The sequence below is a fragment of the Mytilus californianus genome, unplaced genomic scaffold, assembly GCF_021869535.1.
Source record: "Mytilus californianus isolate M0D057914Y unplaced genomic scaffold, xbMytCali1.0.p SCAF_31, whole genome shotgun sequence".
In the NCBI taxonomy this organism is placed as follows: Eukaryota; Metazoa; Mollusca; class Bivalvia; order Mytilida; family Mytilidae; genus Mytilus; species Mytilus californianus.
In genome coordinates, this window is record NW_026262681.1 from 2,680,450 (window position 1) to 2,694,470 (window position 14,021).

General features: G+C 33.4%; 1 protein-coding gene across 7 annotated transcripts in view; it reads right to left on the reverse strand.

The window, feature by feature from the left end:
• LOC127736509 (uncharacterized) overlaps window positions 1-12,033 on the reverse strand; it is a 34,191-nt gene extending 22,158 nt beyond the window's left edge. For 3 of the 7 annotated variants that reach the window (XM_052247074.1, XM_052247072.1, XM_052247070.1), the window contains exons 1-2: window positions 11,835-12,029; window positions 6,089-6,140 (exon numbers count right to left, since the gene is read on the reverse strand). In XM_052247074.1, coding sequence (XP_052103034.1) covers window positions 6,089-6,140; window positions 11,835-11,855 — 73 coding nt within the window. In that variant the 5' untranslated portion in view covers window positions 11,856-12,029. Of the gene's footprint in view, window positions 1-6,088; window positions 6,141-11,834 lie in introns of all 7 variants that reach the window. The other 4 variants (XM_052247075.1, XM_052247073.1, XM_052247071.1 and 1 more) reach the window with 4 other exon arrangements.
• Between the last annotated feature and the right edge of the window lie 1,988 nt (window positions 12,034-14,021).

Sequence of the window (14,021 nt, forward strand, 5' to 3'; positions counted from 1 at the left end):
GTAAAAAAAAAACTTATTTTCGCGGATATTTGTCCTATTATGTTTAGTTCTCCTCACAGTAAAGTAAAAAAAACTTATTTTCGCGGATATTTGTCATATTATGTTTAGTTCTCCTCACAGTAAAGTAAAAAGAACTAAACTTAATAGGACAAATATCCGCGAAAATAAGTTTTTTTGCCCACGGGGATATATGACCAATTCGTAAACATGATACATTCGACCACAATGAATTCTTTAAACTTTCATTACTAAAAGAGAGGCGAAAGATATCAAAGGGAAATTGAAAATCATAAGTTGAAAACAAACTGACAATGCCATGGCAAAAAACGAAAAAATGACCAAAAGACAAACAACAGTCTACAAAACACGACATATAAAACGAAAGACTGAGCAATACAGACCTCACCAAAAACGGAGGGTGAACTTAAGGGATCCAAAAGGGTAAGCAGATCCTGCTCCACATGTGGCACCCGTCTTGTGTAATTACTTACCCGGTGATGAGTCTAACTCGGTAGGTCACGTCCAAGGCAAAGAGGCTTGGATTGTGGTTACGACGATTGGAACATATTTGTCGTCATCTGGGAATCTGATATTTCATAACGGTCAACCAACTCGTAATGGCGTCAATAACATTTTCGAAGGGATGATTTCAACTTCGCATTTTGAACTCTGATTTAATATCTTCCTTGTGAGCAGCAACCCTATGCCAAGGAAATCATGATAGGAAATACAAGCTCTGGAATATAGTATCAACTGGGAGATATCATATACTCCATTTGCAGGCGCTTCTGAAATGTTGCTACATAGAAATGGAAAGGTCACAATTGTGAAGCTAAAATCATCTCTTTTGTCGTAAAGTTTTGTTCTCAACCAACCCTCATCGCCAATTTCTAGATGTAAGTCAAGATATGTATATGTGGTAGTCTTGACTGTATCTATTGTGTCTTTTTTTCAATTTCGATGGAATATATGCGTTCAACATAGTCACAAACTTTGCATTATTCAGTGAGAGGACATCATCTTTATAGTGGAAAGTGAAGTTTAAAGATAATGGTAGCTTCTTTTCATTAGTCTGAAGAAGCTCTTGTATGAAGTCAGCCTCATGTGAATAAAGGAACAAGTCATTCAAGCTATTCAGGAAGTCTAGTTGTAACTAGAATGATTGCGAGTTAGTAGAATATTTTCAACAAAATTATTCTTTTTCGATGAATTTCAAGTATGCATTTAAACAATGAACAATGCAGTTGAAGCAGCCAAGAAGACAATTTTTTTTTTAACTTGTATACTAGTACTAGTAAGTAAATTCTTTGAAATTTCAATTTTCATTAATTTATGCTTTATTTATTTTTGTCTATATTTTTAATTTCTATTTTATGGTTGACATTATATACATAAAAGGTCTTTTCACTACATCAATGTTTTTAATGAAATTACAAATCAAACGATAAGAAAAGTCGAAAGCTGTTTATTTCAGACTGGCAGTTACGATGCACATTGCAATGTCGAAGTTTCGCCCCCTTAAATTACTGCAATAGCATGATGCTCGCATAAACTTTTTCCTTTAAATGTTTTCATATTCTTAAGAATTTGGTTCTTTAATCTTATATTGACCACATACAATGTTTAAAAAGGAAGAAGTGCTTAAAAGCTGTGTTTCCACAGATGGCGGTATTTTGGGCAACTGTATGAGTTGTTATGGTTTGCTGTTTGATTAGAAGTTAGCATAATTATAGGAAATTGATGATGTCAAAAACTTCTTTAACACTAATTACAGGGTCTTACTTAGTTTCAAGCGACAGGCAGTTGCATCAGAAAAAAAATGTTTTTCACACATTTTGTTAACTTCAACTTTTACTCGAATTTCAGGAAACATGTGATGTCTGTCAAAAACACGCTTTAAATATTTAAAAATGCGTGTGATAAGTCAGGGGCGGATCCAGGATTTTAGGTAAGGGGGCTCAAACATTAAGTTTTGCCGAGCCGAGCGAGGCGAAAATTTTTTTGAGGTAAAATTATCGAAATATTCTTTATTAAGCTGAGGACAACCCATGCTTTGCAAATTTTAGGGGGGCGCGCCCGCCACGCCCCCGCCTGAATCCGCCCCTGTAAGTGACTGTTCATCACTCTGCTTAAAGCTTTAAAAATTGTTTGCATACATGATTTTATTATATGAAAGTCAGAATATGCAATAAAGCTGACATCTTGGAAAATATGCACTTATTCGTACTTGACTTTTGATCTTGATTAGGCGGAAATTGCACCGTACGAATTTTTTACGACCGGGCGAAACAGATAATACAGATGTTGTGCTTTCGAATAATATATATTTTAGCCGTGTGTTAGGTTGGTGCATTAAAAATTTTATTTTATGGTTAAAGTCACTCCACTATTTCAATGTCGACTGGATACCTTTTTTTATACGCAACTTAATCATCTAAATAGACACAACCATTGCACATTTATATATGAAGAAGTTAATTTGTATTCAAATTTATTGGAAAATACAACAATTTAATATACTCCGTACTATGTTATTTTAATTTGAGATAGATCGCAAATCTATGCCGGAAATTATAGAGTTATTAGCTGAGACGTTAATCTTCAGATGGAAGATTATAACAGTAATTAAGATTATGTAATAGCGAGGTTTGATAAAACTCATGTGTTATTTGTTGAGATGGGCTGTTTATTTACCAAAATTCTACGTAAATTACGTTCCGAAAAAGTGCTAGAAATAAAGAAAATGTATACGTTTAAAAAGTCATTTAACTTCGTTGATATGTACATGTCTTTGGTTTTAATTAGATTTTATGCAACGCGTACACAACATGCACAACTACGCCGACAAACAGATTGATGGCTATACCGGACGTTTTGCAGCGTACGATTTTCTGATGAAATTGTATATTTAAAACTTCCATCATAAATCAAAAGGTCAATGTCAAAATTAATACGCAATGATGGAAGAGGGAGAGGAATTACCATTTTCCCTTCAGATTATTTCACCGGCTATAGATATAAAAAGAAGATGTGGTATGATTGCAAATGAGACAACTCTCCACAAGAGACCAAATGACACAGAAATTAACAACTATAGGTCACCGTACGGCCCTCAACAATGAGCAAAGCCCATTTTCAAAATTCACTAGAAATTTACAATGTGGAAGCCTCATCTGTGTTTTGCGGTTCTATCAATACTGTCATTTAATAAAATAATCAACAAATAAACACACAGTGACATTCGATTACTAAATTTAGAAATAACTTTTTCGGCAAAATATTTAAAACAATCGAGCAAGGGTACTCAAATATTTTTTTTTCAAATCGTGATTGCATCGTAACCTCCCGTTTACCAAGCTTGATACAAAGTATATTCTTAATGTGTTCCTTTCCGCAATCTGATCCATTTTTTTTTTATAGAAGTCGAAGCAATTTGATGCAGAGAACAACCCACCTGCTTGCCTCGACTGGCTATGATGGAGGTGTTGGGTTCAATCCGAGGTTAATAAGAGTTAGAATAATGCGTTTGGGTAGAGTGACACGTCTTCTTGCAAACTGTTACTTTGTGAAATAGCACGTTAAGCGCCATCGTGTCGGTCTGGCACAAAACAGGGTTTATTCTAATATCAGATCAATAATGTTATCGTTCTGATATGCATGTACTATTTGCTACTGGACGTTAATAACCAATGCATCCATCCTATTGAAGAAGTTATATTTAGATATTTATAAGTAAACTCAGCATGATAACAAGCTATTCACCCACGCATACATACATTTGATATAGATTAACTCATGTATTATCAAAATGTCCCAGCATGTGACTGAGATTTTGGTCATATATTTGATTTTATTACAACTATCCATCATTTTATCCTGCTATTAGCCAACTATATATTGTACAAATAACAGGTATACAAATAAATGTTTACTTTGAGATAAAGTCTCCTTCTATCCCGCTTCCATCCTGAGCGAACGGTAATGTAAAAGCACATACAAGTTCATTTTGGGGTCCTCTCCGCGGTCCAGTAATGTGAGCAAAAATTTTGATATAAAATAAGTACACGTGAAATTACCACGTTCAAATTGCAGGATAAAAACAATATATGTACATTGTATGGAATTGATTTGTACTCACTACGAAACAGGAGAAAAGCTCGGCTAGCCTCGCTTTTCGTCTTATTCGACATGCACATTTGTACAAATAAATTATAAAATGTCAGACGATGTACATATATTGTATAGGTATTGATGTATCGCCTCAAACGATTTCTCAGAACTAGAGGTTTTAAAGAGCCTGAATCTGATACCTCCGTGACCATCATGACGTGCAAAATTTTACAATGAAGGACTTGTGAACTATTTTGGTCAAGTTGAATTTAAGTTGTTATGGGGGTCAAAAAACGAAAGGGTTTTATTATTCGAAAACAAAACTACTGAGAAAAAAATACTGCAGAGAAACAACCAAACTATACTGAGAAACAAATTATCGATACTGCTGCGAAACAAATAAACTATACTGAGAAACAATTAAATTATCGATACTGCTGCGAAACAACCAAACTATACTGAGAAACAAATTATCGATACTGCTGCGAAACAAACAAACTATACTGAGAAACAAATTATCGATACTGCTGCGAAACAAACAAACTATACTGAGAAACAAATTATCGGTACTGCTGGGAAACAAACTATACTGAGAAACAAATTATCAATACTGCTACGAAACAAACAAACTATATTGCCTAGAAAAAAACAAACTATATTGCCTAGAAACAATCAAACTATACTGCCTAGAAACAAACAAACTATACTGATGAGAAACAAACTATACTGCTGAGAAACAAATTATACTGCCTAGAAACAAACTATACTTCCTAGAAACAAACAAACAATACTACTGAGAAACAAATTATCAATACTGCTGCCAAACAAACAAACTATACTGCCTAGAAACAATCAAACTACTGCCTTGATACTGCCTAGAAACAATCAAACTATACTGCCTAGAAACAAACAAACTATATTGCTGAGAAACAAATTATACAGCCTAGAAACAAACACACTATAATGCCGAGAAACAAACAAACTATACTGCCTAGAAACAATCAAACTATACTGCCTAGAAACAAACAAACTATACTGCCTAGAAACAATCAAACTATACTGCCTAGAAACAAACAAACTATACTGCCTAGAAACAAATTATACTGCCGAGAAACAAAATATACTGCCCAGAAACAATCAAACTATACTGCCTAGAAACAATCAAACTATACTGCCTAGAAACAATCAAACTATACTGCCTAGAAACAAACAAACTATACTGCCTAGAAACAATCAAACTATACTGCCTAGAAACATACAAACTATACTGCCGAGAAACAAATTATACTGCCTAGAAACAAACAAAATATACTGCCGAGAAACAAATTATACTGCCTAGAAACAAACAAACTATACTGCCTAGAAACAAACAAAATGTACTGCCTAGAAACAATCAAACTATACTGCCTAGAAACAAACAAACTATACTGCCTAGAAACAAACAAACTATACTGCTGAGAAACAAATTATACTGCCTAGAAACAAACAAACTATACTGCCTAGAAACAAACTATACTGCTGAGAAACAAATTATACTGCCTAGAAACAAACAAACTATACTGCCTAGAAATAAACAAACAACTATACTGCTTAGAAACAAACAAACTATACTGCTGAGAAACAACTATACTGCTTAGAAACAAACAAGCAGGAAAAATGTATCCAATAGTTTTGCCACCACTTGCACAACCCAAAATGTAGTACCTCCATTTGTTAACCATATTCAAAAGAAATTTATGTTGATACGGCAAAAATATCATTAGCAAACAAACATGGAAAAAGAGTGCAATACAATTTTTTTTGCCACTTGAAATACCAAAATGCAGTACCCCCGTTCTTGAACCTCATCCATAAGACATTTGAGTTTATACGGCAATACGTACTATTCATGTCATAGCAAAGATATTCGTTTCCCATGACAAAGAAGATACTGTTGTATCTTTGGTGGTGTTCCAGAACGATAAAAATATACACTCACCTGCTGAGAGATCTACTGATACCACTAAACTACAGACACACACCGCAATCAACTGCAAAATACATTATGTAAAAATTAATATACCGAATTACGAGATTGCACTCTTACTTATATACATACTACCTCGTTACTGTCAACCTGCTGAGAACATAATTTATTACTAACCCTTAGTGGAAAAATAGAGTGTCGGGAAGCATAATTTATTACTAACCCTTAGTGGAAAAAAATAGAGTGTCAGGAAGCTTGATTTATACACGAGCGACAAACTAATCTAACGAAGCAAAATCAAATATCTAATTTCAAGCAGTTTGAGTTAGGAAGCCAAAAAGACTGAAATGAATAAATTTCTAAACATGTTTTTAATGCATTGAAAAAAACGTTCGTGTTAAATGTAGGAGACAACCGAGTTCGGACCGGGCATGCTACGTTCACATATGAATATTTAATTAAAAAAAATGAACCACAGCATGAATGTGTATCTTATAATTGCAAGTTAGCAATCAATTATGTAGAATATTTTATACATAAATATTAGATTTTTCTAACAAATAGCTTAATAGTAGTATGTGCAACCTATTTTCTAAAACTTATGGAGATACATTTGGTATATGTGTGCTTTATATTTTATATCGTTCTGAACATGCGTTAATAAAATGCTCCGCTGGGCGCAGCTTGATACGACCGCAGAGGTCGAACCCTGAACAGTTGGGGCAAGTATTGACACAACATTCAAGCTTGATACAGCACTGAATTTGGATTGTGATTAAATATTTGACACAGCATCGGTTTCTGACACAGAATGAATGTGGTTTAAGAACTTAAAATTTTTTAATTAACCTATTCAAACCATATCATTATTATTTGCTTTTATATATAAATCAGAAATAACCAATTTAAAATGGAAAATTTTAAAGAAAAAAAAAAGGAAAAAAAAGAAAAAAAAAGAAAAAAAAAATCCCTCCCCAAATTTTTTGAACCCCCTTATGATTCATCACCCCCAAACTCAATCCCAGCCTTCCCTTTGTGGTATGGTACCTTGCAGTACAATTTCAGAGAGATTCATACACTTGAACACAAGTTATTGTCTGGAAACTAGAAAAATGCTTGTTTTTAGGCCCCTTTTTGGCCCCAAATTCCTAAACATTTAGGGCAATTACCCGCTAACTCAAACCCAGCTTTCCCTTTGTGATATGGAACCTTGTAGTACAATTTCATAAAGATCCATAAACTTCCACACAAGTTATTGTCCTGAAACTAGAAAAATGCTTGTTTTTTGCCCCTTTTTGGCCCCTAATTCCTAAAATTTTGAGGCAATTACCCCCAAAATCAATCCCAGCATTCCCTTTGTGGTATGGTACCTTGCAGTACAATTTCAGAGAAATCCATGCACTTGAACACAAGTTATTGTCTGGAAACTAGAAAAATGCTTATTTTTGGCCCCTTATTCCAAAACGTTTTGGGCAATTACCCCAAACTCAATTCCGGCTTTCCCTTTGTGATATGGAACCTGGTAGTACAATTTCAGAAAGATCCATACAATTACACACAAGTTATTGTCATGAAACTAGAAAAATGCTTGTTTTTTGCCCCTTTTTTGGCCCCTAATTCCTAACATTTTGAGGCAATTACCCCCAAAATCAATCCCAGCATTCCCTTTGTGATATGGTACCTTGCAGTACAATTTCAGAGAAATCCATACACTTGAACACAAGTTTTGGCCCCTAATTCCTAAAATTTTGAGGCAATAACCCCCAAAATCAATCCCAGCATTCCCTTTGTGATATGGTACCTTGCAGTACAATTTCAGAGAGATCCATACACTTGAACACAAGTTATTGTCTGGAAACTAGAAAAATGCTTGTTTTTTGGCCCCTTTCTGGCCCAAATTCCTAAACATTTAGGGCAATTACCCCCAAACTCAAACCCAGCTTACCCTTTGAGATATGGAACCTTGTAGTACAATTTCATAAAGATCCATACACTAACACACAAGTTATTGTCCTGAAACTAGAAAAATGCTTGTTTTTTGGCCCCTTTCTGGCTCAAATTCCTAAACATTTAGGGCAATTACCCCCAAACTCAAACCCAGCTTACCCTTTGAGATAAGGAACCTTGCAATACAATTTCAGAGAGATCCATACACTTGAACACAAGTTATTGTCTGGAAACTAGAAAAATGCTTATTTTTGGCCCCTTATTCCTAAACTTTTTGGGCAATTACCCCCAAACTCAATTCCGGCTTTCCCTTTGTGATATGGAACCTGGTAGTACAATTTCAGAAAGATCCATACACTTACACACAAGTTATTGTCATGAAACTAGAAAAATGCTTGTTTTTTGCCCCTTTGTTGGCCCCTAATTCCTAAAATTTTGAGGCAATTACCCATAAAATCAATCCCAGCATTCCCTTTGTGATATGGAACCTTGTGGTACAATGTCACAGAGATCCATACACTAACACACAAGTTATGTCTGGAAGTTACAAAAATGCTTATTTTTGGCCCCTTTTTGGCCCCTAATTCCTTTACTGTTGGTACCATAACCCCCAAAATCAATCCCAAACCTTCCTTTTGTGGTATTGAACCTTAAAGTAAAATTTCATAGAGATCCATTCACTTAAACTAAAGTAAGAGTGCGAAAACCAATGTGTCTTCGGACGACGACGACGACGCCAACGTTTTTTTTTTTGCGATCGTATAAAAATTTGCCACTGGACGTTAAGCAAGCAACAATCGATATTTTTAAATGTTGTCCAAACTATTAATATTTCTTAATTATGATTAGTCAGTTTGGTCTTAACAACGATTTCAAGTGTAATTTTGTATATAAATAAATATTTTCTGGTTTTATTTTTATTGTTCTTTGTAATCAGGTAATACAGCACGAGATATAAAGATATAAGAAGGGTTGTGCACTAAAATCAGATTCTATTTAAGACATAATACAACTTTACTTTCATCACCAAATACATAGGACTGGTAAAGAGAAGATATCATATTAAATACATAAACATACTTATTGACAACAACAAAAAAGTACAATTTCAATTTATTCACAAAATTTATGAGATCTGTCCTGTTTGTAGAACTGAAGACATAATTTCAGTAAAGTGTATAATATTTAACCTTCTATTTAATTTAATTTTTATATATATGTATCTCTCTCTTCTATACAATGTGAACAATTTATAATGAAATGAAATTCATCCCCAATGTCCAATTTACATAATTTACACCTTCAATTTTCCCGTTCTATATTGAACCATCTTTATAGTTCATTTGGAAGTTTATGGTTACATATTCTGAGTTTACAAAACGTCATATTCTTCAAAACAAAATATATTCTGTAATGTTTCTGTCTCAAAACCTGGTGTTGGTTGCGATTGTTGATTTATTCAAAAACATGTCTCGATTCAGTTGTATCTACAGCTTGACATCCGGTGTAGCCTTTTGTCCATTGTTAAAGACCGTATGATGATTTCTTAATGTCCTTTTGTCTCATTGGCAATCATACCACATCTCCTTATTTTTATGTCAATGTATTGTTAAATGTGTAATGTTTATCTTAACTGATTTAACGTATATTTTAAAAACTTTCTACTATATCATGATATAGTTTAGCTTATACTTCAAATACACACTTTATTCAGATCGTTTAATGATCGACTTAAGAGGATACCTATGTTTTGCACTTTCGGCTGAACGAGTATAAAAAGAATGTAAACCGATAAATGTTGCACTTGAGATAGTGAAATGTGGAAAACAGATTACTCATACAAAATACATATGTTGTTTGAATGATATAAGTAAATAGTAATAATTAGATTAACAGTGTTGTTATTCTTCAGAAGCATCACTCAGACTATACTAAGTGAGAATTTGTCCTCTCAGGTCAACATCCAGTACAGCATGTTGCTGTGCGGTCAGGGAGTACAAAGCAAGACAGAAAGAAAAAAAGAACGAAAGAAAAAGAAAACAAGAAAGAAAGCACGAGAAAGTTTAAACCAATGATCCGGGGGATCACAAAGAAAAAAAGAAAAAAAGAAAAAAATCTCGAGAAGGTTTAATCTGGTGGATTAAAATGATTAAAAAGACAGAACGAGTGCTTAATATAAAATATATCCAAAATAAATGAGAAGACATAGAAAATAAACCGCATGTTTTTATGCTTCTGGAAATTGTCAGGAAACCGCAGTTTTAAAAATAGTTGATGTATCACTTACTGTCGGCACGAAGAACTTACAATAAATTGAACACGTAAAATTCGACAGAAAATGTTGTTGAATTAGTATACAACGTCTAACCATTTACAAAAGAAAGTGGCACAGAAATAAAAACTGTTAATGAAGAAGAGAGAGTCTTATTAACGAATAAATGTGTATTGTCGAAGAAATCTTAGACTGAATCTCTTGTAATAAGCATTGCCTGTCAGTATAAATATATTTGTCGTAGTAGTGTGAGTGTACCGGTGCGATTACTCATCAGATTTGAGTACCCTGTAAACAATGTTTGAAAGTAAACACGTACTGCTTTTTTATTGCTAATTCGTGCATGATTAATCATATTCATGTGCGTTAAATCCTTTATAATCGGTTTACATGGATATGCATTATTACTAATACACACTCACGCCACAGCTGTCATTTGGATAGCCAAGGCTTGGTCAGTTGTCCGATTTTAATCAGACAATACGAAAACGTCTGTTAATGAGTATAAACGCGCGTTTCGTCTACAAAAGACTCATCAGTGACGATCGAGTAAGTAAAAACACACCATTGTACACATTAGTATTACAGAAACACGAGTTTTTTAAAAAGTTATGTAGTCTGACAAATGTAAAGTGCGTCATATTCCAAAACATTTTAAAAAAGGAGAAGGCGCCAAGTTACAGCCTCAGGGAAATATATATTAGTACGTTTTAACAATTAAAAAGATTCATTTTGTATTTGACCGTTCTTTCCGTTTTGATAATGAGCGATCCACTTTCACAAATACTGAGATGCTTTAATCACGCACGTTCGCTTTAATAATCTTACTAAGTTTTTAATTAGCACACTTTTTTTTATACTAGACAAACATTTCCCTTTATTTTCTTCTAGAAATCACCCCCCCCCCCCCCCAAAAAAAAACAACACAAAAAACGAAAAACAAACCCTAAATACCCTAAAAAAGCAAACAAACAAAAAATGATACTCCTAACCAGCACTTTGTGCTCGTTCTATCCTAGCGTAGTAAATGAACCCATATATATGCTTATGATAATGCATGTGTACCAACTTTCAGGATTAAATATACAACTTTCTTCTCTTTTTCTCTATTTCAAAACTAGCCATTTTTTCCTTCTAATTCCAAGACACATTTTGTCAGACTAAAACTTATCCGAGAGTTCAAATAATTGTTATAAAAATAAATGCACAAAAAATAAACATTTGACAATCTGGCTGGTATTGTGTTATACCATATTGTCCGTCAATATTGGACCTACTCAATGCTAGTTATTTGGCCTATTAAACAGCTGAATAAATCTTTTTATTCCTTTCGATTTTTATATACGGTTACGTTATCGCAGTCTAAATCAAAGAACAAACCAACACTACAGTGATCAAATAAGTGATAATATCAGATACATTAATTTAATCTCCAAAAAATGATTTCTGATAGATTAGGTGCATAACGGTTACCGCATGCAAAATATTAAAAGAGATAAATAAAAGAAAGATTTAATGAAAAGTAATTACAAATCTTACCTTTATCCAGATGTAATCCATGCTCTCCTTTAATACATGTTACATACAGTGAATAAGAGAGCGGAAATAACGAACTGCCTGTAACAGTAGGGAGGCTGACAATAGGAAGTGACATGCATGGCTTGATAACCCGGCTGGCTTTCACCTTACATCACATCGTACATGATTTATTCCTGTAGATTCATACTACGCAAACATCATTTATATGCTAATCTATTATCCTGTGATTCTGCGATGCCAGTTTGAACCTTTCAGGGTCGTTCATTTCGTATTAAATGATAAATGTTCAGCTTTTTAAATTGATATATATATATCATAATAATCTTCTTCATTGTCATAGAAGAATCATAAATAGATAAAAAATAAATATGGTCAGTTTTTAAACTACTACATTAAATCTAGATTAGCATGCATATTTTTAAAGTTTTTTTTAATATCTATTTATTTTCATTCGTAATAGAGAAGTATATCAACAGGTATTAAGGTTACCTAACTAATTTCGAACGTGCACCATGTACAAAAATATACTTTCAAATATATTTTCAACTCATCTTTTTGACCGATTGTGTACCCATGTTTTTCTTTCTTTTTGTATTGAAGTTTATATTTAATGTTATGTAATATTTCAAATTAGTTTCTCTTAAACTGTTCATGCTCGTATCCATTCCATCTTACAGTAAATATGGTTTATACATGCTGCCCTCTCTACCTTTTTGTAGAAAAATTTAATAACGAATTCTATTCCAAAAGATATATATATATATATATATATATATTGATTTTCTTGGCACTTTATATATATATATATATAAAACGTCTGAATAATAGTCAACGATTTTTCCCACGAGGGCGCTGGATCGTTACGAGTAACGATACATGTACACAATAAATAAATTATATAAACGCCTAAAAAGTGTACACAACAACACCAATAACAAAAAAAGGAACTATAAATGTAATTATTTATAAATATTTCGGATAACAGATATCCTTCATCAGTAAATATGATTGTGATGTTGAATGAATCATATATCAGTCTACTTAGATTAAACTATAACAATCTTGAAATTTATACAATAAAAAAAGTCCAACCGAACATCAGGTAAGACGCTTGCACAATTCTAAATATGTGTTAAACACGAAATAGGTTATATGACTAGTTACAACAGAGAGTTCAAATATATGCTTTAATTAAATAAAAATAATAATGTGCGATATGAACTAGCACAATTCTAAAGCTTTAACGGTGACGACAGTTATGATGTTACAAGAACGAAACAAACGATGTCTGACTTGCAAACAAATACTGGTTACCCAGACTTTTAACAGTCACTCCACTGGTACAGAATACACCATATTTTGCAATGTTAATTGCAAGACTACAAATGTTGTGTATCTCCTACAGTGTAAATGTGGTAAACAGTATGTTGGCGAGTCAGAACAGCCGTTTCACAAACGAATGAACGGTCATCGTAGCGACTACCAATGCAAGCCAGACCTCCCTCTCAGTCGACATTTGAGATCCCCTGGCCACACTAAGGCAGATCTCAATCGACTGACCATTACAATCATTGACCACAACTCTGCTTGGTCTAGGGAGGATAGACTCACCCGGGAAAGATTTTGGATAAGAAAATTAACAACTTTGACACCAAATGGGATAAATGAAAAGATGTAGTTCGACTCCATGCAGTGCTTCACATTTGGGTTATATTACTTATTATTACAGTCTCTGTTTCTATTTCTTTACCTTACTCATCTCTAAAATAAATCTGTTAAATATACCAATTTAGATTGCTTAATTTTTTGAGGGATGTAAAAGTACCAAGCCACGTTCAACTAGTTAACCTTAGTCAAAATTTATTATTATATTTTAACGGCCGTTTGTTTGCGATGTTTTAATACGCAGACTCTGTTGTAACTACTCTACCGTTGTCAAATTTTAAATATTTACAAATTTAGATCGTTCAGTGCTGTTTATTTGGAATTCTTATTGACGCAATCGTTCTTGTAACATCATAACTGTCGTCACCGTTAAAGCTTTAGAATTGTGCTAGTTCATATCGCACATTATTATTTATATTTAAAGCATATATTTGAACTCTCTGTTGTAACTAGTCATATAACCTATGTCGTGTTTAACACATATTTAGAATTGTGCAAGCGTCTTACCTGATGTTCGGTTGG